General features: G+C 39.1%; 5 protein-coding genes across 5 annotated transcripts; 1 reads left to right on the forward strand and 4 right to left on the reverse strand.

Moving 5' to 3' along the window:
• Positions 1 to 10,245: 10,245 nt before the first annotated feature.
• EAF01_004122 (uncharacterized protein) lies at positions 10,246 to 11,646 on the reverse strand (the record flags this gene model as incomplete). The annotated part of the gene is made up of 1 exon (XM_038912376.1): positions 10,246 to 11,646. The coding sequence occupies one exon, from the start codon at positions 11,644 to 11,646 to the stop codon at positions 10,246 to 10,248; it is 1,401 nt and encodes a 466-aa protein (XP_038772060.1).
• A 1,965-nt stretch (positions 11,647 to 13,611) lies between these two features.
• EAF01_004123 (uncharacterized protein) lies at positions 13,612 to 15,223 on the reverse strand (the record flags this gene model as incomplete). The annotated part of the gene is made up of 3 exons (XM_038912377.1): positions 13,612 to 14,142; positions 14,209 to 14,330; positions 14,383 to 15,223. The coding sequence occupies 3 exons, from the start codon at positions 15,221 to 15,223 to the stop codon at positions 13,612 to 13,614; spliced, it is 1,494 nt and encodes a 497-aa protein (XP_038772061.1).
• Positions 15,224 to 15,988: 765 nt separating this feature from the next.
• On the forward strand, positions 15,989 to 18,094 carry EAF01_004124 (uncharacterized protein; the record flags this gene model as incomplete). Its single annotated transcript, XM_038912378.1, has 4 exons — positions 15,989 to 16,939; positions 16,995 to 17,077; positions 17,128 to 17,852; positions 17,915 to 18,094. Exons 1-4 carry the CDS (start codon positions 16,764 to 16,766, stop codon positions 18,092 to 18,094), a joined length of 1,164 nt encoding a protein of 387 aa, XP_038772062.1. The 5' UTR covers positions 15,989 to 16,763.
• Positions 18,095 to 19,289: 1,195 nt separating this feature from the next.
• EAF01_004125 (uncharacterized protein) lies at positions 19,290 to 22,413 on the reverse strand (the record flags this gene model as incomplete). The annotated part of the gene is made up of 3 exons (XM_038912379.1): positions 19,290 to 20,342; positions 20,395 to 22,133; positions 22,191 to 22,413. The coding sequence occupies 3 exons, from the start codon at positions 22,411 to 22,413 to the stop codon at positions 19,290 to 19,292; spliced, it is 3,015 nt and encodes a 1,004-aa protein (XP_038772063.1).
• A 562-nt stretch (positions 22,414 to 22,975) lies between these two features.
• On the reverse strand, positions 22,976 to 25,136 carry EAF01_004126 (uncharacterized protein; the record flags this gene model as incomplete). The annotated part of the gene is made up of 4 exons (XM_038912380.1): positions 22,976 to 24,715; positions 24,764 to 24,874; positions 24,955 to 24,971; positions 25,025 to 25,136. 4 exons carry the CDS (start codon positions 25,134 to 25,136, stop codon positions 22,976 to 22,978), a joined length of 1,980 nt encoding a protein of 659 aa, XP_038772064.1.
• Positions 25,137 to 26,648: the final 1,512 nt, after the last annotated feature.

Below are 26,648 nucleotides of genomic sequence, written 5' to 3' on the forward strand. Positions count from 1 at the left end.
CCAGCCATCCTCGATGAGAAATGTGCGCATGGATAAATGTTTGTTTACTTTCATTCCCAATTCAGTCGACGTGTTTATTATTTACATCAACATAACATCAACAACATCCACATCAAAACAAACAAACCAAACCTCATTCCACTGTACACCGTTCACCTACCTATATAAACAACCGATACCTAGGTACCCAGACCAACATCCAAACTCTCGAATTCGGATTCGAAACTCGATTAAAAAATGCACACTATACTACGAACATACTAGTCCATCAAACAAGTCTCTCCAATCGCCCACAGGATTAAATATATAAACTTAGCCTATTCCTCATTTGTAGTTCTCCTCCGAAAGGAAACAAGTCGATGATGATCCAGAAAGATATCCCTAGGGAGGACCCGCCTGTCCAGTGCCTTGTCTGCCCGCGCCGTCAATCTTGACGATTCGATGGTGGACAAGGATGGGAGAGGGATGGGAGAGGATATGGAAAACTCTCTCTCCACAATACTCGGGATGGGAATCTTGGGCGACGAATTACAGAATTCTTTTCATGTACTTTGTAGAGAAGTACAGGAGCACGTGAGGAGGAAGATGAGAGAGAGAGAGAATAGGGGTTAGATCTAGAGAGGCTGGGAACAAACATTTATCACTGATTGATTGATTGATTGATTGATTGATTGTTCATGTGAGGGTTTTGAAAACCTAGATATATAGGATAGGTACCTGGGCATGAGTAATTAAAATTGAGTAACGATACAATTGGGACAATTATTACTATACTGTGATAATCCACCCGCATGAAATTCATCTTACCCATCAATTTCCATACACGAAACTCTCCCTCCAATGTATCCATAAACCTCCATCCTACTACCGCTAGCTCTCTATCCCTCCCTCCATTCAAACCCACCACAATATCTACCTAGTACCACCTAGGTACGGAGACAAACCGTATAAAGTTTTTCCAAGCCGTCCGACACCCATCCACCATCCCTCCCGCATTTCTATTTATTCCCTAGTATGAGTATTTAGCACTTTGTGATTAGTATTAGTGTGATGCGTCAAACTCCGTGCAAAGGTCATTCATTCATTCATTCATTCATTGATCGACTGATCGATTGATTTAGTACGAATCCGATAGAGATATTCGCAAGGAGGAAAGAGGGAGGGGTCTTCCGCATTTGATCGCTATCGTGTCAGATTGTAGGTATCATAGCACTATCGGCATCGTATCGATGATAATCCGCTCCCGAGTTTATGATACGATTCATCGATAGATGATGGGTATGATTGAGAGAGAGAGACGATGGAGATGGAAATTGAAAAGAAGGGAAAATTGTGTTATATGTATATATAACGTGGTTTAATATTGAGTGCATTATATCATTAAATGTACTACTTTTACCTCAATTTATATTGTTCAACTTCAATATATGATTTATTAATCATTTATTATACAATTAACAAGAAAAGAAGCTTAAATACTTTTAGTTATTGAAGTTATTCAAAAAGATAAAAAGCTTAGTATTTATAAAACTATTAAACTATATAATATAATATATATAATACTTCTTTATAGAATAAAAGGTTTGTTTTCCTATATGGAAATTTGAGCAAATAGTTATAAGATTATAAAATTAAAAGAAAAGGTAATTATTTAATATATATTCGATATAGATTTAAGAGGATTTTTATTTAAATTAAAGAATGTAGAAGATATAATGAATAATATTTTCGAATTGAGGGGTACGAAATATATTGAAAAGCTTTGGGTATATCGATTTGTAAAGTGTCGAATTGAATTAAAGATGTGTTTTAATTATATTTATAATTTTCAAAAAAACTTTTTATAAGGATTCTAAACTTCTTGAAACATTATTTCAATTAATTACAAATATACAAGCGAAATATGGCATTTTGAATAAAGATTTCTACAATTTCGATGAAATAAACTTTATAATGAGGATTATATGTATAATAATGATAGTAATTAATATTAAACGAAATAATAGAAACAAGACAGTACAATCAGACAATCGAGAATGAACTATAATAATAATATACGAAAATGAAGAGAATGAAACTATTCCCTCATTTTTAATAGTTTAAGAACAAGTTTATATTTCAATTGATATATCGAAACAAATCTTTCTATAGAATGAGCTATTAAATCTATATCTAATAAATAAATAAATAATAAGACGGATTTAGAATAATTGAAACACTTTGATAAGTATATTAAGAATTAAAGAAAGAGTAAATATTGAATGTTAATATTAAATAGATATAAAAGTTATAAATCAATAGCTTTTCAAATATATTATAAAGAGAATAATATTATATATTTATATTTACTACTATATTCAAATCATTTAATTTAATTATTTAATATTAATTATTTTAGCAATCTAAAATGTTTATATAATAATCAAATTAATGAATTTATTAAAATATATATTAATTATATTTTAAAGATTAAATTCTTTATAGCTTTTAAAACTATATATAAGAAATCAATTATTTCTTAAAATATAAAATTAGGATTTCGAGGAACAGATTTAATTCTATTTAATCCTAAAGCTATACTCTCGAAATTAGATATTCGAATTTGTACATTTACCCCCCCCCTCTTTCGATTTAAATCAATGAATCTTTCAAACCCCTTATAACTTAATTGAAGCTCTTTTTCAATTAATATTAATTAAATCTCGAATAACTTATCATTAAATAAACTCCTTTATATCTATATTCAAGATTGTACTAACTCTAATTAAAAATATAAAAAAATTAGCTTACAAAAATATACTTTTAAATATAAAGATTTATATACTTTAAATAACAAATAAAATATTAAGTAAATATTGATATATAAAAAAACTCAATTATATTAAAAAAGAATGTTTATCGAATAAGAGGCTTTTGATATATTATTCTAATAAGAGATTGATATTTAAATTTAATATAATAAGTATCAAAAAGGGGGGAATTCTAATAAGGAAGTATCTTTTAATTGATATTATAGTAAATATGAAAAGACAGATTATAATATAAGAATTTATCAAAATAATATAATAGATTCTAGATTGTTAGATTCTTAATAGTTTTAATTAATTGATTTAATTATTGTTGAATAATATAAGATTGAAAACGTAAATTGAGGTAAAAGTAGTATATTCGGTGATATGGTGTACTCGGTGTTAAACCATGTTATACCGGTACAGGTACATTGTGCTGACGCACAACACAGGCCTCTTCCAAAGGGCAAAAGAACAGATTTTTGGAAATACTGATTATGAAAAATTTATTCAAAAAGTACCAAGAATTTCTCAGTGAAAAGTGAAGCTTACACTTGAGTTGCCTCCCCCTAAAAGCGCTTTTGTAATGCTTTTCAAAAGACCTCTCCTGATACTTCGGAAGAGGCATATACCTAAGTACCTTACCTTGCCTATCTATCCAGCTTCAGTATCTTATCCATGTGCATCATTATCAGATTAGGTACCCCGTCCCGTGCAATGAATGCAATGCTTGATATTTTTTTGTCTATGTCTTTGTCTCAGATACTACTTATTATCTGTATCTTACCAGAGCGATATAGATAGTAAGATAATATATCTAGGTACCTATCTAGAGAAACTCAATCTTTATCACTCATTCACATCCTATAAATTCCCTACTTTATCCAATTTGTCATGACTATCTAGATATCTATCTAATATAATACCATCGATATAACTACCTAGTAAGTATCCAGAATATATTAGTATCCTACCATAAAACCTCAACTCCCCAACTCTAATTTTCTATCTTATTATTTCATATCATATCTTCATATCTCTAAATTTCAAACCCCAACTCACTCGCAGTGCTACTTGCTTGGTTTTTAAGGGTTCTATCTTATGGTATCTAGTTATCTATATTTCTATTATCTTACTTCTTGTCTGTCTAGATTTTCAAGTGGATGAGTGAGGTAGGTACCTATACTAGGTTGAGATATGGAATTAGGATAGGATGGGATGGATGGGATGTTTAGCTTGGGTATGGATCATTTCATTTTAAAAAATTCATGCAATAAACTAATTGATTGATGGAGGTGTCAAAACGGGAGAGGAGGTGAGTAATTGATGAGCTAGATAGATACCTATTTTACCTTACCAACCACACCTACCTACCTATCACCCCATTATTGCATATATATTATCATTACCTATCCCATCGAAATCAGTTATAATTCTAATGTCAATTCCAATCTCAATCTCAATCTCAACTCCAATCTCAATTCCAATCACAGGAATGCAATGGATTGGAAACACGGGGTACATAAACACAAGAAAACAATGGAATGTAAGGTTAATATGCAATGAGAAACTTTTGAGACATGATATGATAAGGTGGTGATGATGAATGGACGGCAGAATCAGAGTCCTGAGATTTGGGGATTCCTTGTGGGATTCTGGAATTTTGTGACTCGTTTTTGAGGATTGATTTGAGATTTGGGGGAATGTTAGGGGGGGTTGGGGGGAGATTTGGGTTGGTGGGTACGTATTTTTTGTTTTATTTTTCATCTCGCTTGGTTTGGGTTTGTTTCGTTTAGGGGGAAAGAAGGGGGTATTCTCAAATTGTTGAATATCCGCCTATTTACCTATCTATCTATTGAAATTAATCTTGTGTATAGGTGAGGTTATGTATACTATCTATAGTTATATTTATTCTCAAATATTTATACATCTATTTAATACCAAGCACCTAGGTATAGCTATCTCATCAAAACAATCATATACACATCCATACATACATCCACACTCAAGAACTCCAGAACCAGAAATGAAGAATTAAAGGGAGGAAGAACTCGAATTTGGACTTCTTGAGAGACAGGTTGTCTAATTTTTTAGGTGAGATAATCATCTATTACATTAGTACGTACCTATCTACCATTTTCACACAATCAAGATGATATTATATAGTTTGTAATTCTGGGAAAGTTCCTCGAGTGATTTGATGTTTCTTGCCTTGCTTGCTTTATCTTGCTCTCTCTTCCTTTGCTCCATCTTGCTTTATCTTATATTGAGACTTTCTGTCTAGTATCTACTAGTAGTTCATATAGCATACCTATGATAGTATCTTATCATAAATGAGAATAAATTTCTCAATTCTCACAATTTCAATTTCATATCCTCAGTATCCCACCTCATCAAAATAGTTATATGAATCATGAGATAAATATGAATAGATTCATCCAAATCTAGTATCTCCCGCACGATTTCTTTCCCGGACAACAGTATAGAAAATTGAAACTACAGGTGGGAAAATTGGAAGTGATAGATATACTATGTAGTTTTGGTGAGTATATGTTGAAATATGGTCACAGTGAGAAATGAATTAGTTGAATTGTGAGTATAGTTTATAGTATTAAATCGGGTACCCTATTTTCGGGCCACTCCTATTTTAGGCCACTCTTTATTATCAAAAATCTCAAAAAATGGAATTTTTTATTTTTTATTTATAAATAGAATTTATTGAAAATTTGTATATATATAATTCAAATCGTTTTGAATCTAATCTGAAATTTTTAAATTTTTTAGATTTTTCTGTATTGAGATTTAAAGCTTTAAAATATTGATTTTTTAATTTATATAAGAATCTCATACAAATTTAGAACTTTTATAAAATCTTTAATAACTTTTTAACAACAATTATTAAAAGAAAACTATATATTTTTTGGAAAGTTTTGAATTTAAATCTATATAAAAATTTAAAAAAAATTTAAAAAAATTAACAGATATAAAGATATAGTATATAATGAGTTTAAAATAATATAAATATGTTACGGGAGCTGCCTCTAGGGTCACGTGGAAGTGTCTAGAGATCTCTCGAGGTGGTTTAGACTAGACTTCAAGTAGGAATTCAATAAGGTTGTAACTGGTTGCAATTCTCGTAACTATAGTAATGAAACTAATGATTGTTCTTGAGCACGAAGCTCTACATGTAAGGAAACCCTTTCCCTTATATAGACCTTCGTACTGTACTGGAGCGTTCAGGACCTAGAGAGGTCCTGGACCTTTGGTCTGTATGGACCTACATTCCGTTATGCCTGTCATGCAGGGTCCATCACGTGCTAAGAGTCATGTGACGCGGTACCGAGGATGGACCGGCGTAACAAAATAATCCCTATAATTTTGAAAATATTCTTTTAAATATCTATTTATAAGAAGTTTTTTATTTTTTCTTATTTTTTCAAAATAAATATATTATAAACTTATAATAAAACTTCTTAGTTTATTTTTAATAATTTTTATTAAAAAGTTATTGAAGATTTTGTAAAAGTTTTAAACTTGTATGTGATTCTGTTACAACGGATTAGTAACAGGCTGTAGAATCACTGACTTATAGGCTATAATGGTATTATAGGCCTCAGTGATTCAGCTGCAGTATACCGGGGGACACTAGGCACCCAAGGAAAGCCTCAGGCATGTATATAGTATTAGTTATAGAATACACTGAATCATAGGACATGGTTCCTAGGACAGTAGGGTCCTAAGAAGAATAAGCAATACAGGACACAGTAAGCAAGAGAGGTCTTGCTAGGATTAGTAAGCTCCCAAGGGATTAGCCCTAGGACAGGAAATAAGACAGGACGACAAGACTCACGGGACTAGTATCACGTGATGGACCATCCCATCAGTCCCACCGATTATTATCAATGGGATCAGTGGGATCCCACTACGCCCACTACTCTCAGTGAGTGGGATCGATGGGATCGCAGAGTGCAAAGGTCTATATAAGGGAAAGGGTTTCCTTACATGTAGAGCTTCGTGCTCAAGAACAATCATTAGTTTCATTACTATAGTTACGAGAATTGCAACCAGTTACAACCTTATTGAATTCCTACTTGAAGTCTAGTCTAAACCACCTCGAGAGATCTCTAGACACTTCCACGTGACCCTAGAGGCAGCTCCCGTAACAGATTCTTATACAAATTTAAAAATCGATATTTTGAAGCTTCAGATTTCAATATAGAAAAATCCTAAAAATCTAAAAATTTCAGATTAGATTCAAAACGATTTGAATTATATATATATATAAATTTTCAATAAATTCCATTCATAAATAAAAGAGTTAAAAATTCCATTTTTGATGTAAAAAGTGGCCCAAAAGAGGGGTGGCCCGAAAGTAGGGTACCCGACTCATCATTTTGACTAAAGAGAGAGCTAGAATATGGTTGTGCCCTCTATGAGGTGCAACCACCTTACGAATTGACGCTAGTACCAATTAGGCCATGGCGCCAATACTACGGAAACTGACTATTTTCAACAGTATATATAGTTACCTGCTAGTGTTTTCTCTATAGTTGAAGCTAGCTGTATAATCAAGATTCAAGATTGAGAGGAATGGTAATCTTGATGTGGATCTTGACTCTTGAGATTTGTATACAGGATGATGGATGCTGGATGTTAGATGCTGGATGTTAGGTGTAATATGATACTCGGTTTTGTTTATTGAGATGAAGATGAAGATGAAGATTCCCCCTTTTGAGGGCTAGGAAACTTCTCTCTCTTCCTCTCTCTCTCTCTTCATTCCTTGTAGTTTTCTCTCTGAAAGATTGATGGTTTGACTCTTTCGATGAGAGAATTGTTATTCGCTATTCTCTATACTTTTCTCGCTCTTAAGAAAGAAGTAGAAACGGCATTAGAGTAATATATCTCTCTCCTCTATATTGTTTAATTCTCCCACCTCGGGTCTCTTTTCTTGTTCCAAACCGTTTTTGTTTCTATCACTTTTATGATTACTTCTAGGATTCTGAGATTCGGGATTTTATATCAAGATTTGCGAGTTTAAAGATTTGGGAGCATTTTTGTGTTTGATTATGTGAAGGGATGGGATGAGATGGATGAGAATATATAGGATTATATGAATGTGATGTTTAATGCTTGTGGGAAGAGTCAATTTTCTAAGGGGGGGTTGCTATCATTTTCCAAAACTACTTTTGGGGCGAGGGGGGGAAGATAATTTGAAAGTTGAAAAATAATCTCTCTTCTAATCCTCGCGCCTTCTTGCGTCTTTATTTAAATGCTTTCGACAAGTTCTCCTTTGTCCAAGTAATTACTATGATATAAAAATTCAAGTTTTTGACCCTCGCCCTGAAGATGATCTTCTTAGGAAAATGAGATTTACTGTACCGACTATCCTATCCGGCAAGGAACTCAAACATGGGAAAAATAATTCTGGATAATGATTCAATGGTTTTTAGATTCAAATTTGGGGATTTAATTTGCGAGGAGGGAATGAGAATGAAGATTGTAAGCGTGAGTATGAGATTGATTGTTGATGGCGATGGTTTAATTATAGTGGATGATGGGGATAAGTGGAGGAAATGATGTTGATGAGGAAGTGAAATACTTCTTAATATTATTAGACCTTTTCTTCCATAATATAATCTCAATCCGGAGATAAATTTCCTCGTTATAAGGAAAGGAGAGTTTCCTCTCGTCAAGCTAGAGCCAGGGAAATTTCTGAATGGAAGATGTGGAAGAATGAGTTTGCTAGGGTTTCATCTTGAGTTGAGAATGGGTAGTTTTGAGATCTTTGCTCTAGGATTTATATTCCCGGTTTCTTCTCTATTATCAATTTTCTTTTGTAGTGGATGAGTATTAAAGTCTCTTTTCGGTTGTCCTTTTCCTTTTTGATCTTTACTAGGGAACAGGAACCATTTTTTTTTGAAAGTTGAGAGTAATGAAATAGGGATTGCTCATTTGGTGCGTAATGGATGAGGGGTGAAAGATTTCTAAGAAAACAATGATATTGGATATGAAATACTATGTAATGATGATGATCAGGAAGGGATGATAGTAACAGTCAAAAGTAGAAGATATTGTCATGTTTTATTCTTTATGTAAAGTGATGAAAATGGGAATAACGATACGATTCGATGTCAGGAAAACAGAATGAGTCTTTCTGCAATTACGTCTTAATAACCTCGAATGGTCTGACCAGAAAGCTTCTAGAGATTTATTTGATGATATAACTACCCTCTAGAGTATCTAGATATCAAGAGAGAAATGGGTATGATATTTTCGGAATCGCTAAATAAAAATGACAGAATGATGAAAAAGATCTGGCCTAGTCGACAATGCGATTACCAATAACTCAATCCGATAATAATAAAGTAAGAAGCTTTGATAACGAGAATACGAATATGACATGATGATATATATTCTTTGCGGTAACAGGAAAGTGGGGTTTTCATCCGTCTATTGGAACTTGAGATCTTGAGATGTATATCCTAATTTGAAAATTAACATTTAGAAAATGATATATAATCATTTTGAGAGATACGAATTTGATATAGACTGTTCGTCATGATTTCTTATATGGATAGGTCATAAGTGTAGGGTTGAATGGGGAGTGTTTATAAAGTATTCTTGAATGAAGATTGAGTTGTAAGAGGGTTTGGAAAGAGATTGATTACTAGATGATTCGACTACTTCATGATTGAAGTTCGTTACTGAGAACTTTGATTCCTAGGCGGAACTAATAATATGATTTATGATGAGGTGCTATGATTTTGATGTAATAGTTGGCATGTGGATGAGAGAGAGGAGTTGACCGGTTTAACCTGAGGGTCAGTATACGATACCAGATTGTACAACCTTTTGGATTTATATCTTATATGCCAGTTAGATCTTCTGAACTGACTATCCCTTCAATCTTCTATTCCTAGTTGAGAATAATTTAAGCGAATTCATGTATGTCATGTTGCGGGTGAATTAGATGTATGTAGTTGATGGATTTTACTTTAGAACTATAAATATGTGTGAATATTCTTGTTTAATTTCTCGAAATGGTATCGATATCCCGCTTTGGGAAGTGAGTTATGAATATCAAGAATGATAGTTATGTTTCTGAATACTTTGTCTTGATATCTCTTTTTGGGTAAATGTCGATAAGAAGAGTCGGACTTAGAAGGATATTGTTTTCTTAATACTGGACGGTAGGGCTTTGAGTTGATTCGAAGATTTGTGGAGTAAATAAGTGTAGAGTTGCTGATGTGTAGTGTTTCCTAATGTCATTGCTAGGCTTGTGTTGTGGAATAAAATCCCATGATTGGTAATACAATTGAGTATATACAAACAATGAAACAAAATCATATCATGTATCACAGGTTGATACTGATCCACCTCGGACCCTCACCAGCAAGAAAACATCGATTGGCTGCTCGTGATCATGGAAAATAACGACTCATTACTTCACTACATCCTATTCATCATCCTGTTCCGTCGTCCTCTCCGAGAACAACAGTTCACCAAATTTCTTTGGTCCATGCAAACCAATCTCATCAACGTCGAGGCGAAAAATACCCAGCGCATCTAACCTCCAAGCATCCCACATTACGTATCCCCAGCTTCTCAAACACTTTCCTGTCTGGGACCACTTTCTGTCATCTCTTTCCCATTGTCTACGCACCCAGCACCATGCTGCATTGCTTCCTGACTCATCCCATGCAGATTGTTCTCTCAAACACTTCTGCAAGGTTTGAATGGAGATGTCTTCTCTCGTTGCATCCTTGGTCCTTAAGATGTTCCATTCTTCCAATGTAATCGACAGATAACCGTCCAGGTCAATGAAGTAGATTGCACCACTGTCTATAGCACTGTATATAAGGTTAACTTTCTCCTTTCCAGTTTCTTTGCGTTTTACTTCCGCCAACAACTCAAACCCCTTGCTCATAGACAATTCGTTCACATTTTCCCAATCCACCCAATCCTTTTCCCTGAGCCATTCGCTATTTGCGGCTTCCTCGAGGGAGCGGTACGGGTCTCCATCTATCCATTCTTGATAAATCCAAACGTCTTTCCATTCCTTCGGATATTGCTCATATAGAAGACTATATTCCCTACGATACCACTCTCGTACGCAAATCATTTCTTCTATTTCCCATTCCTCGTATCTATCCAAGAAGAGAGCTTGCTGCTCACTGGATAGTTCAAACGGACGTCGGCGTCGATTCCAGTCGTGTCGGTAAATACGATTTAACTCTTGCTCCTTGAATGGACCACTTGGATCTTGATCGTATGCTGAAGAATCGTGGTCTTCAAGTGAAAATAAATAGGTAAAAGCCTCTATTCGGAGAAAGGCACGTTGGATGCGACAGAACTCGCTCTTGGAGGGAGATTTTCCTTGGAGTGATGACAAAGCGATCCGTTCTCCAGTAATTGGATGATTTTCTAGCATACTTTTAAAAAATGCCATCGTCATTTCTTGGAGTGCGGGCAGCTTCTTTGAAAACCAAATTATATCCTCCAGTGTGATACCCAGCTCACTTCTATCTAGATTTCTTCCACTTCTTAATAGTTCTGATAATGCCTTTCGTGATGTATCATCCAATTCGTCACTGTAACGATTACTGGTTCGCAGATGTAGGTGCCGTGCTGCTCTAATCACGAACCACGCTTCTTTAAAAACTTCGCTTCCAAGTTCGTTCTCTACTACTTGTTCGAAAATTCTTGCATATTCCTCGCTATGGTAAGCATTGTAGAATCGAGGTGATGAGTGGGTCAGAGATTTCAGAGAGGACACGCTTCTGAGACATCGAAGGACTTTTATTTTGAGTTCGGTGGGCAGTGCTTCGAGATGTGATTCTGCTTGTGAAGCCGACATTTTGAGAAAAGACGATTTGTTGTATGATGGACATTAACTTATAATTTGGGTGGACGTTTGCGTTCGGAATGTGACTCGTGACTCGATGACATGAGTAATGATGTTCCTATTCAGTGGGAAGTTCTTTTACCAACCTCTCTATTATATTCTGAACATTCAATATAACAAGCAGTACTTAAATACCCCAGATTACGGATGAAACTCCACAAATTAAATGATGAGTCTTCATACACAAGTCAAATGAATCAATTAAGTTTAGGCTGACGTTGATCGCAAGTGTGGCATGTGCGTCGCAGCCTAATTTTCTTAGCCGCCCTCTTCTATGTAAGCGAAAAAAAGGCTCACTAGTGGGTGCATAGATTGACGGGACATTTCCCAACTTTCAAATAACTAACAAATTCAATCTTTGATTGTTTGGTATTAGAATTTCTACTTTGATCGTTTCATCTCGAATAAACGATTGTAATAATTCTCAAAATATAAATTCAATATATCAAGTTAAATATATCAAGAGATATTTGAAAGTTCATTTTTAGAGTGTCTCATTAGTCTGTACACCCACTGGTAACCCAACTTAACCTTTTCGAGTCTGTTTCAATATCATTTATTTATTGGACTATTAATTCAACCCAAAAGAAATATTAGAATTTGAAAAAATCAATCAAAAGTTTAAGCTTTTTATATATTAATAATTGAAGTTTCTAATATATAATATGATATCAAAAAGAGATCTGAATTGTTAAAATTTGTTCGAATAGTAGTTAAATCCCGCCTGTTGTTTCGCTGATGTAAGGTTGGAGCCGCCCGCCGCACTTTTCGCTTATGATATCTACGCTAGGATCTTATCTACAATAGAAGTTGGCTATGTATCTTCCGCGAATCGCTTTCACTTTGTTGTTCCAACTCAATACCATGTTGAGTATCATCCCCACTACCCACTTCCTGCTGCATTCGAAACCAGCCTTGACTCAATGCGACTAGTGTTGCTGTTCCAGCCATGACACTTGATAGCGCGATTGCCATTCGGATACCTCGGAAGCAGACCAGAAAGTCGTCTCGAGACTTCCGCAACTTGCAAACCCACCCCCGCGTTACCGTCGTCCTGTTACTCATACCCCATACCGTCTTTACAAACACATATCGCCTCTCCCTACATTAGATTTAGAAGTTGACGGGAATACCATCGTATTCATCGGAAAAGTAGGCGTAGGAAACTACTTCCCCGTCGTACAATGCCAATCTATGTGAGCGATCGCATATCTGGATGGCAAACTAGCTCTCCCGCCAAGCCAAGAATAGCAAGGGGAAGTTGCATTATTCACAGCGTGTAATAGTAGCAGATATTCAAGCAGTGGGGATGAGGGAAACAATATGATGTTTAAGTTGGCGGGGTATTGTGATAGTCTTCTGCAAGACTTGGGATTGGAAAGTTATCGAAGAGGTTGGTTTAAAGACTTATTTGCTCCGCTTGTGGCAAGCAACTTTGCGGGATTGAAGGATGAACATTTGAAGAAGTATGGTAGTGATGAGAGTAAAAGAGCTTGAATTTCTGAAGATCTGAGAAAGCTGAGGTTTGATAAGAAATACAACATCAGCTGCAAAGTTTGTGTAAATAGATAGTTCAGTGCTCTTGTTTGAGTAAAGACAATACTCTATTTTAAAGCAGTCAAATACCATAGATTCGTTATTTGAGATAGATGCAACAGCAGTTTACTTTTCTTATCCGTAGATCGAGATGAGATAGCTGCGTTACCTGCCATGGCTTCGGATATTAATTTACGAAGTTTCATCCAGCACGGAATTCATAACTTACTTCATGATGCTTGTACAATATGCCGCTTCATTTCCCATATTGCAGATGTGTGAATGATTTTTGACAATTGCTGTAAGAGAAAATAGGATCTTGAAGATCTTTCCGACAACCTGATTGAGTTTGGCGAGTATAAGGAAGGTTCATTGCAGGTATTATTGTCGATACTGGAGGACATCATCCAGGATACATTGGATCAGCTGTAGATCTCTTTCCACATCGACTTTCCACGTGCTGATTGCGAATCTGCAGGCTGGTCTCTCTTCCCATTTCGTTCCCGACACATACAATTTTCTCGTTGCATTGATTCTTTTGACCAATTCATTGTTAGTGCTGTCATCTTTTGCTCGAAATATGACGATGATGTGAATATTATCAATGACTCTTTCATCCTCAAACTTGCTTTTGGCAAGCAGTTCGTATCCTACATGTGCATCCAAAAACTTTGAGATTCCCCTTGCTAATCTGACTTGACGAGCAAACATCTGACTCAAGCCTTCACGACCGTACGCCAATAGCACTGAATATACTGGCAGGGCTCTGAAGCGGCGTGAGTTCTCAAGACCAATATTCAAAGGTGATGGAATGCTTGATGGTCCAGATGAGAGGTATGCTGCATTCGGATTTTGAAATACAGATGTCAGTGTTGACACCGACCTTGTGAAGAAAAAGCCGCAGTCATAAGGCTGATTAGATGTTAGCCAGAAGGATTTGAAAGAATCAGTTTAACGAATGAGGGTCGTATAGCATACCACATTAAGCATTTTATGGCCATCCCCTGTTATTGAATCCGCTAATTGGATACCCTGAGATATGCTTCGCAGAGAGGCAAATTCTGAAATATCTGGAAGACTCTGAGCGAATATCCCGAAGGCTAAAGGCTTGTTAGTTGTAGATGCAAGAGACAACCGCCGTTTTTAACTTACCTCCATCGACATGTAGCCAGGCGCCATAGCGATCGCAAAGTTCACGGACTTTTTGCATCTCGTGCTTTCCATCAGTTGAAAATCTTCCAGTATTGACCTCTCCAGCACTCAACGAAACTATGCTAGCTACTCCATCTTTCTCTTTGGCCAACTCTTGTTCCAATAGAAGCATGTCAATTTTCCATGGCTCGGACGGACTAGTCCCAATATTCTTAACACAAGCTCGTCCAAGCCCAACAATACTTGCAGATTTGTATATAGAGCTATGAGCCATGGCGGTCAAGACCTGAATGTCTTTAATCCCAGCTTTATTACAGGCCATAAGTAACCCCAATTCTCCAACGCCTCTGCTCTCTCCCTTCTTCTCGAGCCGCCGAGAAATTATAGCTTCCCGTCCACATGCCAGTCCAAGAGTGTTTGCACCGGTAGCCCCGGTAGTAAATGTACTTCCTTTCCAGTCGTCTCCAAGATTCAACAGATCTGCAAGCATTCTCAAGGCCTTCTCTTCGACAGCAGTGCTGACGCTTTGATCTGGTAGATGCACTTGCACATTTTGATCGAAAGCGGTGACAATGTTGTCAGCGACTTCTGCGATTGGCAAGACACCACCAGTGACAAACCCATAATAGTTAGATGAAGTTTTCGGGCCATTGAAGCCAGGAGTTATATCTGAAAGAAGATGTGCTGCAGTGGCTTCTTCTCCGACTCCAATTGCAGGGAGATTTGTGGCAAGGGACTGAGTGGCTACCGCGATGGCATTGGGTGCGGGTAAAGCATCATTCGAAGTATCACTAAGGAGTAATCGAAGCTTTTCGTATGATGATGCAACCGAGAACGCCATTGTGAAATGAAAGACAATGGGAGGGTAGTAGGACGCGTTGGTGGGATTGCACGTTGAAAAATCGTGTCACATTACACGACTAAAAAGTTGAAGCGAAACCATGAAGTTTATATAGTCACTGTCAACAACTTGCTATCTCATGACCTTTTCAATTGATGATCGCAAACTCCTGCCTCAAAATGTGTAGATTTCCATTTTAGGTCAAATCCTCAGTCGCCCCTCTTTCAGGTGGAGAGACTTGATGCCACACCGAGTGCAGCCACATTGTTGCGCCACACGGGTATTCAACGTCTCAACCTGCGGAGTACACCACTCCTCGTTAACATTCATGCCTTGAGCTTAGGTTTATTGCACCATCAAACCCTGGACCGGTTTACAAGTCGAACATGATTGTGTCTTACGAATTAATTGAAAGGTGTGAGGCATTCACAGGATTGGAACCAATTGAGGATTGTTTGAAATGTTGCATTATGTGTCCTGCAACGAAACTCTGGCGCGTGCCATCCTCCTGTGTCATTGATCAAGTCTTCTTCGTAACAATGAATGACAAGAGAAAGCTACCGGTATTCAACGGTAGATGAAAAGAATCCGAGGAGTCGGAGGTAACCTTCTTCACTTTGCACAAAGGGTACTTCCTCCCGCAACTAAAGTCTTGTCGAGACCTGGACTGGGTCGGAATCAAACACGAGTGGTTATACAGCTCTTTATGTATGACTAGGAAGACAGAAAGCATGTAGGTCTCGGTTCCCATTGCCATGTCGTCGGGTGATGGAACTTCCTCCTTTGGCCACTCATCTAGATATGGAGCCCAGTTGAACCCAGGCGGGTATACGCATGATCATCAAACGAAATTGAATGCTTGTTGTTGGAAACCACTTCCTCATTTGACAACATGCATATTATTTTATCACTATTGAAAATATTCGGGAGGCCACAAGGTGCGGACAACCATGACTGCTAGTGTCGTGGCCCATTACATAAATGTTGCAGCTCCAACAATTTGTTGGTCCAGGCCGAATGCATTTATCCGTAGCTGGCACGAGTTCCGTACGCCAAGCTGCATGCAACAACAAACGAAATACCAACCAGTAGGCTGGGCTCCCATGCATCTGGCTAACGCATCCCAACACATGGATTCCGAAGGTTGAATTGACTCCCGGCATTGAGTCAGACCACTATGGCGGAATTTAGATTCGCGAAAGAGATAGATGAAATAGGGCTACAAAACTACCAACATGTATAACATGATTGTCGAAAACCTGCGGGCAAATTGCCATGCTGTCTTATGTTGGCTTTGTTTTGGCCAACCATTGTAGAGAGTTGAGCACGAAGATTTCAACCAGCAGAAGCAATGCGAACTCTCAACCTGCTGCGGTAGTCATGCCTACTTGCAGGAGAAGCAAGCACTCAGTAGCCATACAAAATTCCACAAAACTTCTCCCCGTAGAATTAAACGTACCAAATACACTAAACAAACCCGAGGATTTGGGTCCGCCCCTTTTGCATCTCTCACGGTTAGATCTTTTCGACACGCACAAACATGTCTAAGTATCAAGAACCTGGACAATGTGCTCTTCCCTCAACAGCGACTCAACCACAACATGCAGAAAATATCGAGGCACAGCTAGGATGTAAATCTCCAGGTGCAAACATGAATGCAGATTCCCGCCGCGAGCGCGATACACAATCAACCGAAACTCCTGAGTCTAACGATGGGTTCGTGCGAGCTGCCTTGCTGGAATAGCTCCGAGAACGCTAACTCCGTATCCAGATCATCATCCAAATCTTTGACAAGCAGTGTTGTGGATTTTCCCGAAGAAAATGGCAGAACATATCATGGCTATCGTCCAGGAAGTACTGATGTCCAATTTAGCTTTTTCGTCAATAGCTAACTAGCCTACTAGCATACCACTTCCCAAATGACGTCAATGAGCAAGACAGACTTGAAGCACAATTCGATATGCTAAAATGTGCTTTCTCGGGTCGCAACTTCTTCGCTCCTCTATCCGACCCTCGCTACATTCTAGATATTGGTACCGGTACAGGTCAATGGGCAATTGAAATGGGCGATACCTTTCCAAAGGCGGAAGTCCAAGCCACTGATCTCTCTCCAATCCAACCGGTATCTGTTCCAGAAAACGTTCATTTCTATATCGATGATGCTAGCGATGACGATTGGGTACTGCCGTCCAACCACTTTGATTACATTCACACTCGGGTGTTACTAGGATGCTTCAAAGATTTTGAAACCATCATAAAAAGAGGATTCCATTACACGAAACCAGGAGGCTATATGGAGAGTCAAGAGCTTCTATTCACTCCATATTGTGACGATGAATCGATGCCTGAAACCTGGCCATTCTTAGAGTGGATAGGGTTTGTCGAAAAAGCGGCAATCAAAGCCGGTAGATCAATGAATATTGCCAAAAACCTCAAGAACTGGTACGAAGCAGCTGGATTTGTGGACGTGCGAGAAAAAGTGTTCAAATTGCCAGTTAATCCTTGGTCTAAAGACAAGCACTTACAAAACCTTGGGGAGATGTCTGAAGAGAATTGGCTTGCGTGCTTATCGAGCTTTAGTATGGCTTTATTTTCTCGCATCTTAGATTGGAAGCAAGAACAAATTGAGGTTAGTTTACTCCACCGAATTGCTCTTTTGCGTTTTAGTTGGCTAATAGGGATGACTGACAGGTGTATTTGGTGAATGTTCGAAAATCTATCCCGAATCGAAATTTTCACGCTTACAATAAGATATACGTTGTCTGGGGCAGGAAACCAGAAGAGAGCGAGAAAATCTCCAGCAGTACCTCGGAAGAGATGCCTTCCAAGGTTGATGTGGCCCAAGATGAGCCTGCAAAAGAAGGCTCCTAATGGACTTCACGATTTTTTGATCGAAGGGTTAAGATTTTCATAGAAGTTCGAAGTGTCAAATACAAGCCATTCGACTAGTATTGAAGATATGAAATAGCAGACTGAAAGAAAATAGGAATTCAAATACTTTTCTGGAAAATATAGCCACTTCCTCCACTTTCATAAGCAAGACACAATTCATTGATAGAAGTCCATATTAATACAAATCCACATTAATAACGAAGTGATGCTGCAGCTTATGTATCACCGTATCAAGCGGATACTGTGATCCGGTTCTAGCCCAGTGAGTTCGACTCATCGGATCACACTCCAACGTGCTTTCTCCAGAACATGGTGAAAGACCATATCCTCAGCATAAAATATTATTTCATCAATGTCTCCTCACAACGACTCGGTACTTGAACTTTCTTCCACTACCGCACTATACTATAGTCGATCCCACCGACATCATACATGTATTCAAGCTCACTCTCTCCTAAAATACTATTATCCCCTCAAGTCCATCATCCCATATCCTCTCAATTTCTGTACAAACTCGCCATATTTCCGTCACCCGCCTACTTCTCCTAATCTCGTAGATCTCTAGCTCATGTAGACACTCACACTCACCAATGCTCTAATTAATTAAAGCTCAACATCACATTCCACCTGAGATATTTATATTTCCATTTCTTTGCCATCTCGCAGACTCGTAGTATTTGAGAGAAAAGTCCTGGTATGGTGAAATTAGTGAAATTAGTGGCATAGTGACATTTGCATACTTTCATCCCCCTAATGGAAATGACTTGATCTTCTTGTTTAGGCCTGCAGAGGGATATTCAGAAAGAATACCATTCATGGGAGCTGTGAAGTAAGAAAAAAATTCAGTGAGTATTTGTTCAGGAAGGGTGGTCTAAATGCTGAGTTTGCGGCGGTGATTATCTTGTTCTTGATCGAATCTTGTGAAAGTAGAATCTTTTTCGATCATCTCTCATCTCGTAGAAATAAAATCACGCTTGAGATCACGCATTCAGCTAACTGAAATAAAGTTTTAGAGATTACTCTTCTTAGAATCAGGTCACACCCCTCATAAATAGATCTCCGTCACCACAAGGTAGCAAGTTCTCAGCAAGATCGTGGGCATTATCAAGATATCTCATTCATTACATCATATCATATCACTTGTATAAGCCTATTATTCAATCCAACCCCCCCTCTAACCTCCCACAACAACAAACTCCCCCACCGTCGCGCCCTTCCCATCGTTTTCCCAACACCCCTCCACCACCAACCTCACATACTTCCCACTCCACGCGCCACCCTCTACCACCAACCTCGTTTCATTTCCCACCACCGGAACCACACTTTCCGTATTCGAAGTTTGCGTTGCATTACTCGGCGCATATGGAAGACTTGGAGAGATATCCTCGATATCAATTGACCATTCGTTTCCAAATATCTGACCTTCATCTGTAGTTTCGTTTCCGAAAAAGATGGAGGCGCGGAGGGGAGGTCGAAGACCCCAGTTAAAGTAGATGCTCCAGATAGGGGATGCAGAGATGGAAGTACTGTTTATGAGAAGGGAAGAGGATTCATTTGTGGATGGTTGCCAGGAAGTTGATGATGCGCCGTCGATTGCTGCGACGGGGAATTGTCCGGCTGAGTATGGGTCATTGGAGGTTACGGGCAAGCATTGGAGGAGATTGTTAGGTTTGGTCAATTTTTGGAAGTAGAGACGGTTGGGAATAGTGAGGGTTTCATTTATCGCAATGCTGTAGGATGTTGTATTCGAGGCGGCAGAACCGGGTGTTCCGACCACAAAGGGGAGCGTAGTGTTTTGGTAAAGATCGCTAAGTTTGGTAGAAGGGAAACGAGTGATGTTTGTGTGGGTAGTGTTCATGCTAGCCGAGAGAGTTGCTCCCGCATAGTGAAAGGTGCGAACTTTGATGTGGGAGATCTGAGGAGGAAGTGAAGGGTTAAAAAAGAGAGTTGGTTGGTCTGTTCGAATACCTAGATAACCAAAGGGTACGACCTGATCGGCTCCTCCGTGCCCAGTCAAAAATGGAAATGCTGGGTTAGTTCCTCCATTCAATGTGACATCGTCAACAGCTTGCTCCGAAAATTGAAACCAGGGTGCTCGGAGATATGGAAGAAACCCATTCAAAGTGTAAGTGTACGCAGAGCACCCAGATTGAGACAAAGCGTTTGCATCAATAGCAAAAATAGAATAAGTCATAGCCGGTCCGTCAGGCGATTGCTTATTTGCATACTTGAGTTCATGTAAGTAAGATCACAATTAACAAAAGGGGAAGGATACATACATAATCTAAGTCTAATAATTTATCTGCTTCAGTATAATTTTGATTGAAATCCAAGGGGTAAGTCAATAAAACCACGTCAGCTTGTTTGACAGCAACACTATTGTTCATCGTTTGATATTCTAATGTGATGTTGGAGGCTGCAGATGGAAATTCAATATTTTGTTGTTGCTGTTGCCAAGTTGAATTGGCTTCTAAGCCCTGAGAAATTCTCAAATCGTTTGCCAATTCTAAAAGAGTCGCAGCAGAAGCTACAGTAAATGCTCCGTTGTCCTTGTTGTTAGCATATTCATCTGGATCAGTCATATTGTATATCCAATATGATTGTGTGGTTTCGTTATACATCAGTAAATGCCCTGTCATAATAGCAGTACTCTCAATAATTTGTTTAGGTCCATTATCGAACCAAGTCTTGTTATTAGTGATATTGTATTCCTGCATCAAATTGAACGCGATGTCATAGTTGAGATGATATTCATAGTCGACGCAAGGACCTGTACCCGTACAATTTCCGTATCTTCCAGTAGTCCAAGAGTAAAGCGAGCTTCCATTGGGATAGTTGTTGAATGCTGCATTTGCCAAAGATTGATTGTGCTGCTTAATTCGGAAATTGCTAATTTGCTTACTCCATTCTGGAAATGCCAGGTTGAGCCCGGGTGCCATCCAATAATCAGCATCCCAAAATACCAAGCCAGCATACGAGTCGGAATATAATCCTCCAACTGAAATGCTGTTATCATTCAACCCGCTCCCATCGGGTTGTAAATTTTGGAGAAGATAATAGGTATTTGCAACTGAAGCAATGTGGAGTGCCTGAACGTTGGGATCATCTGGTAATTCTCCTGTGACTGGATCTGCGAAATCGTCGACGGAGTCTGCTGTCAGGATCGTGGCCCAAGCTGCAATATGTTCCGCTAGTAGGGTGTCCCATCCAGACTCCTGTGCTGACCTTTGAGCTTCTCGAGCTGCACTTTCAGCATCGCTAAATTTATCTGTCGAAGCTATTCCGACATACTTGTAGAAAACGGCAGTTTCTCCAGCTTTCAGGCTAATGTTGAAAGATTGTCCAATTGTTGTATCATTTGCCGAGCTTACGTATGCTCCACTGGCATTGCTTCTCGAGGAAGTATCTGTGTAATTGTTCGTAAAGTTGACACCAGAAACAACAAATCCTGTGATATCCGGAAGATTATTAGGATTTACTGCTGAATAAATGGTGGTCCCATTATCATCTAATCCTTTGGAAGATAGAGTGGATCGAAGGGCACTTTGACCATCTAGCAAGTCTGTAACCTGCCCTTCGGAATCTGTGGAGGAGATGATAGTAGATTTGACGGCCACGACATTCGGTCTTTCCCTACTGAAAAATGCAGCATACGAAACATTAAAGGTAGAATTCTGATTTGGGGACCATATATAGTTCCATTCCGCCACACCAGTCCGGAATGAAATTTTGGAAGTAAAATTTGATATTGAGGTGTTGCTAGCCGTTGCATCCAGGAAATTAGATCCGAAGGAGAAAATAATCCCCGTTGGATGTGGAATTCCACTGATGAAGGACTCCCAGCCATACTGGTTCAACCAAGGATAATTAGTCCCTTGAGGAGGGACTTTCGCTGGTTCTACATCATAGAATCCGGAAATGGTAGAGAAGGAAATTCTATCGTCGAATAATGGCCACCCGTTGGAAGGTAATATACCATTTGCATCTGTTTGATTGACATCTTTTTCAAAGAATGGACCTGGAGGACAGTTATAAATAAGAACTAATAGCAGATTCTCTCAATTAGTCGTCATACCTGCTGCTGCAAGAGAAGCACCAATATACCCATTGGCAAGAGACAATCTGGATTGATATTGTCCCGGAATATATGTAGTAGTAGTCAAGGACCAATCACTTTGATTCCAGGTCGACAATCCCGCATTTACAGAGAAGTCTGTGGTACCAGATACACTCAAAGGGAGCAGCCATATGTTTCCGAGGAAACAAAGAAGTATTGACGTTACCGTATTGAAGCTCATGATGAGATATGCGGGTTATCAATTGGGGTTCAATGGGAGAATATCAGTCTTGAATTCATACGGAGTAGAGATGAAGTGTTGAAAGCCGCGACATTCAACCAAATATATAAAAGCCTTTTTTCAAGCTCATGATGACGTGCCTCCCATAGGACCAATCATTATCAAAAGTTTCAAGTCTCCATTGGTTCATTAGTAAAAACCATCATTTCTCTCCTCTGCATATCGAACAAAGAGGTTTAGGAACCCGTAAAAATCGAATAATGGCCCACGAAAACCAAGTTTCTAGAAGCCGTGTGCATTTTGCGGGGCTGGAGGCGGGGTAGAGGAGCCGCCTAGCCTTTTTACGTGAGATCCGGAGGTTTCATTTGTTAGCAAGCTTTCACCGTATTTGCTGACATGCGGGAAGAAAATACAATAGCACGAAGACTACACATGATATATCGTCTTGGAAAAGAATCGTCTTTTACTGCGGTGTTCGGATTTCATTTCATGGTTTCTTGATAACTTGTTCCTAGGTCAAGAATGATTTATTCTCGCTATAAAAGTTACGTTTCTCCTCTATTTACCGCCTCCCACTAATTTGTCCCCATGCATCTGGACTATGTCTTCCATTTTGCCAACTCCCTGCATCTATCATCATACTCTCCCGACTGATTTGCCTACCAGATCCGTTGGCCGAAGTCGGTGCTGCCGCTACGTTGGACATGAAGGGGTTATTACTGCCGCCTGGCATTTGTCCATTGGGCTGGGGCATTTCTACGACTTGAGGTGCCTGGTGTTGCATAGGTTCTGGTTGTTGCTGTTGCTGAATCTGAGTAGGCGCTAATTGAGGATAATTGTAAAGATCCAAAATACTGCGCTTATCAACTAATCGACCAGTCTGCTGTGGCATCATAGGGTAGGTTTGCTGTCTATATTGATCATACTGAGCTTGCTGGGGTTGGACTTGAGGCTGTTGGTATTGTGATTGCGGTTGCTGTTGTTGCTGGTATCCATACTGCAATTGCGACCTTTGTTGTTGCTGTTGTTGTGCCTGCTGTTGTTGTGCTTGTTGTTGTTGTTGTTGACTCGCCTGGTTAAAGAAAGGATTCATTTGCTGTGGAGGATTCTGCATTCCCATGTTGTAGCTCCCGGAAGGATACTGCTGTTGTGGTGTTTGAGTGACTGGACTTGCGAATAGAGGTTGTTTCATCACCGATTGTTGCATATAGGGGTTCGACTGAAGATTTGTATTGACGACCGGTTGCGGTGATGCTTGTTGCATGAATGGATTAGTGTTCAAGTTATTTCGATCCATTTGCTGTGATTGAGGCTGTTGACCTGGATTTTCGTATGTGACTGGAGCATAATGGTGTTGTGGTAAGGATGGAACAGGGGGTGTCATAGATTGCTGATATAATTGTTGCACTGGTGGGGGTTGAGAACCAGGAAGCCCCCCTGTGTGGTGAGGGAAAAGAGGCTGTGACGAAGACACTGACATGTTTTGAAAGGCTTGGCTAAGATTGAGTTGTGACTGTGACGGCATTAATCCGAATGGATTTGTGCTCGCAATATTTTGATATGGATTTCCTTCCATTATCTGATTTTGCCCATGTGCCATTGAACCAGTAGATTGTGTAGACTGTGTCTGAAGAAATACTGGATTATCAAGTCTATCAAATGGGTTGTTTGAGGCCGATGATATACTGGGACTAGTTGCTCGAGGTCGCTCAAATGATAGACCGGGTGGACTAGCTGGGGTTCGCGGCCCAGAAGAATTTATAGACGATGCCGTTCTTGCACTGGAACCACCTTCGCCCAGTCGAACTAGAGTTTCAATAGCTTTCTCCAAATTTCCACCCAAGCCTTTTAGCACGGCCGTATTTCTCTTCTCGTCCCTGAACCCCATGTCTCGCAACTTCACCAACTTCGACTCGAGATCATCCGTTGCGTCAAGGGAAGTTCCAAATATTCTTGAATGCTTATTCTTTCTCGGAGGCGATGGCGCTTGGCTATAGTCATCAAATTCTGCCTGCGCATCTGCATTGTCTTTTTTCGCCTTTGAGGATAGGGGGAAAATCGAAGAAGCCGATCTGAAGCCGAATTTGGTCCCATTTTTGGGAGGTAGCGGTGGAGGATGATCGTCTGAGCTCGAACTACCAGTATTATTCCGTCTCTGGGCTGGCGGTCCGTTGGCATATTTCTGTCGTATAAATCGTTCCATGGCCGAATCTGCTTCATCGGCGTCAATGGGAATCGGAGGTCGAGTATTTTTAGGATTGTAGATTCGATTTGACGCGACATTTCCAGTCTTCTTCATATGCTATCAAACCATTAGAAATATACCAAGATAGATTACTTGTCAACGCACATCTACTTGATCTTTCGACCATGAATCCATACTCAATGATTTAACCTTTGTAATATGTGTTCCCAGCTTTCGGTGTAAGGCCGCGCAACGCATGCATAAGAATATTCCCAGCTATTTCAGAGTCAGTTGTTGTCGGAACGTAATTACTCTTCGTTCAACGAATCGTGCGCCAGTGATCGATATTGACTTACACTCCAACTTGCCCATCCTACATCTTTGAATTAGTGCATGTTGAGGCCAATATAGATCTTGGATGCTTACCTGGATTCCTGGCCTGGCAGTCTGCGCAAACATTGTTTCCTGGCAATTTCACAAGTTCCTGAAGCGCCTGCTCATTCCGCGCAAGCTGTCGCTTGCTTAAAATTCCCGACATGATATGATTGCAAGAAAGTAATTATTAATAAAGTTGTATTGGATGTCAAGTCGAGGGAGAAATGGACAGAATGAGATTGAATTGAATTGAATTGAAGTAAGTAGTTGGTTGGTCAAGGAAAGTTATCTCGACAAATGGAGAATGTACTTCTTCGGTATAATTACAGGTTTATACAAAGACATACAGTTGAATGTACAAGAAGTCGTGAGTTGCTTTTTCCTCCCGTCGTGAAATCGTTAAATGAGGAAAAATGGCTGATTAAGGTCGTGTTTCTTATTTAGTTTCACGCAATGCCGGCTGCTAAAGTGGATGAAAGCAGCAGAAGTGGAGAGTTGGGAAATAAGGTATGAGATGATGAGATGAGTTATGGAGAATTGGAGAACGTATCGTATGAGAAGCTTTGGAAGAGATGGAAAGATTGGAGAAAGGAGAATAAATGACTACTTCGTACTGGGTAGGTGGTAGATGGATGGGAAAAGGGAAACAGACAGAATAGTGAGGGAGTTGAGTGAGTTTGATTGAGCGAGAGAATTAGATAGACCAAGAAGAAAGTCAGAGCTTCGGATGAAGGTCCTCATTTGTCAGAAATACAGAAATATGGAAAGATGGAAAGATGGAAATCCATTAACTAGTTAAAAGTAACTATTGTTCCTAATAATATCTCCTGGGGGGGGTCTGCAACCAATCTGCAACCAACATGGCTCGAGCATGGGACTTTTCAGGTACTCTGTGAGTTTTGGGATGCCTTATTGCCTGATATTGGCATTCTGTCGTCAAAGACATCAATTCACGGCTTCTCTATGGACTACGAGACAACCGTAACCTAGCACTCCCCCCCCAGTAGGTATTGACTAGGTACTAGGTAGGTATGCAGCAATCATAAAGTCGACAAATCATCGTTCGATTTGATTTCCAAAAGGATGGAAAAGCTTAATACAGGAGTCCTGTCACACTCATAAATCCTTCATCCTTCATGGGTTGGAAGCTTTCTTCTTATTGAATTTCACAAACCATCATCACACTCTTACTACGGCCCTTTACTACCTACCTACCTACCTATGTTTTTTCCCTCAAATATATACGTCTGTAAGGATTGGGTAATAAGATATAGTTAACTATCGAAAATCAATATTTCCTCGACCCGAAATTATGATTTCCATCTGTTGATCATCCATCTCATTCCGGTTAGATTCATCCGCAGAATTCCAACATGCGATGCAACGGATGAAAGTAATCTAACGGCTATGCAATCCAATCATGTCAGCATGGTGGTAAATCTTGCTTACTGGCGCTTCATGAGTCGAGGGCCGAGATAAGAATGAAATCTTGTCACTTATTACGCGATTATCAATATCGGCGATCTCCAATGACATAGTGCTTACTTTTCATCACGGTCCACTAACCTTATGCCCAATGGAAGAATCTACGGGAAAGGGAGAGGGGCGATCAAAACCCCTCAGTTCCCTCAATTCCCCTCAATTCCCCTCGAATCGTCGTTGTTCCTTAGGTATT

Source organism: Botrytis porri (genome assembly GCF_014898465.1).
Source record: "Botrytis porri strain MUCL 3234 chromosome Unknown BPOR_005, whole genome shotgun sequence".
In the NCBI taxonomy this organism is placed as follows: Eukaryota; Fungi; Ascomycota; class Leotiomycetes; order Helotiales; family Sclerotiniaceae; genus Botrytis; species Botrytis porri.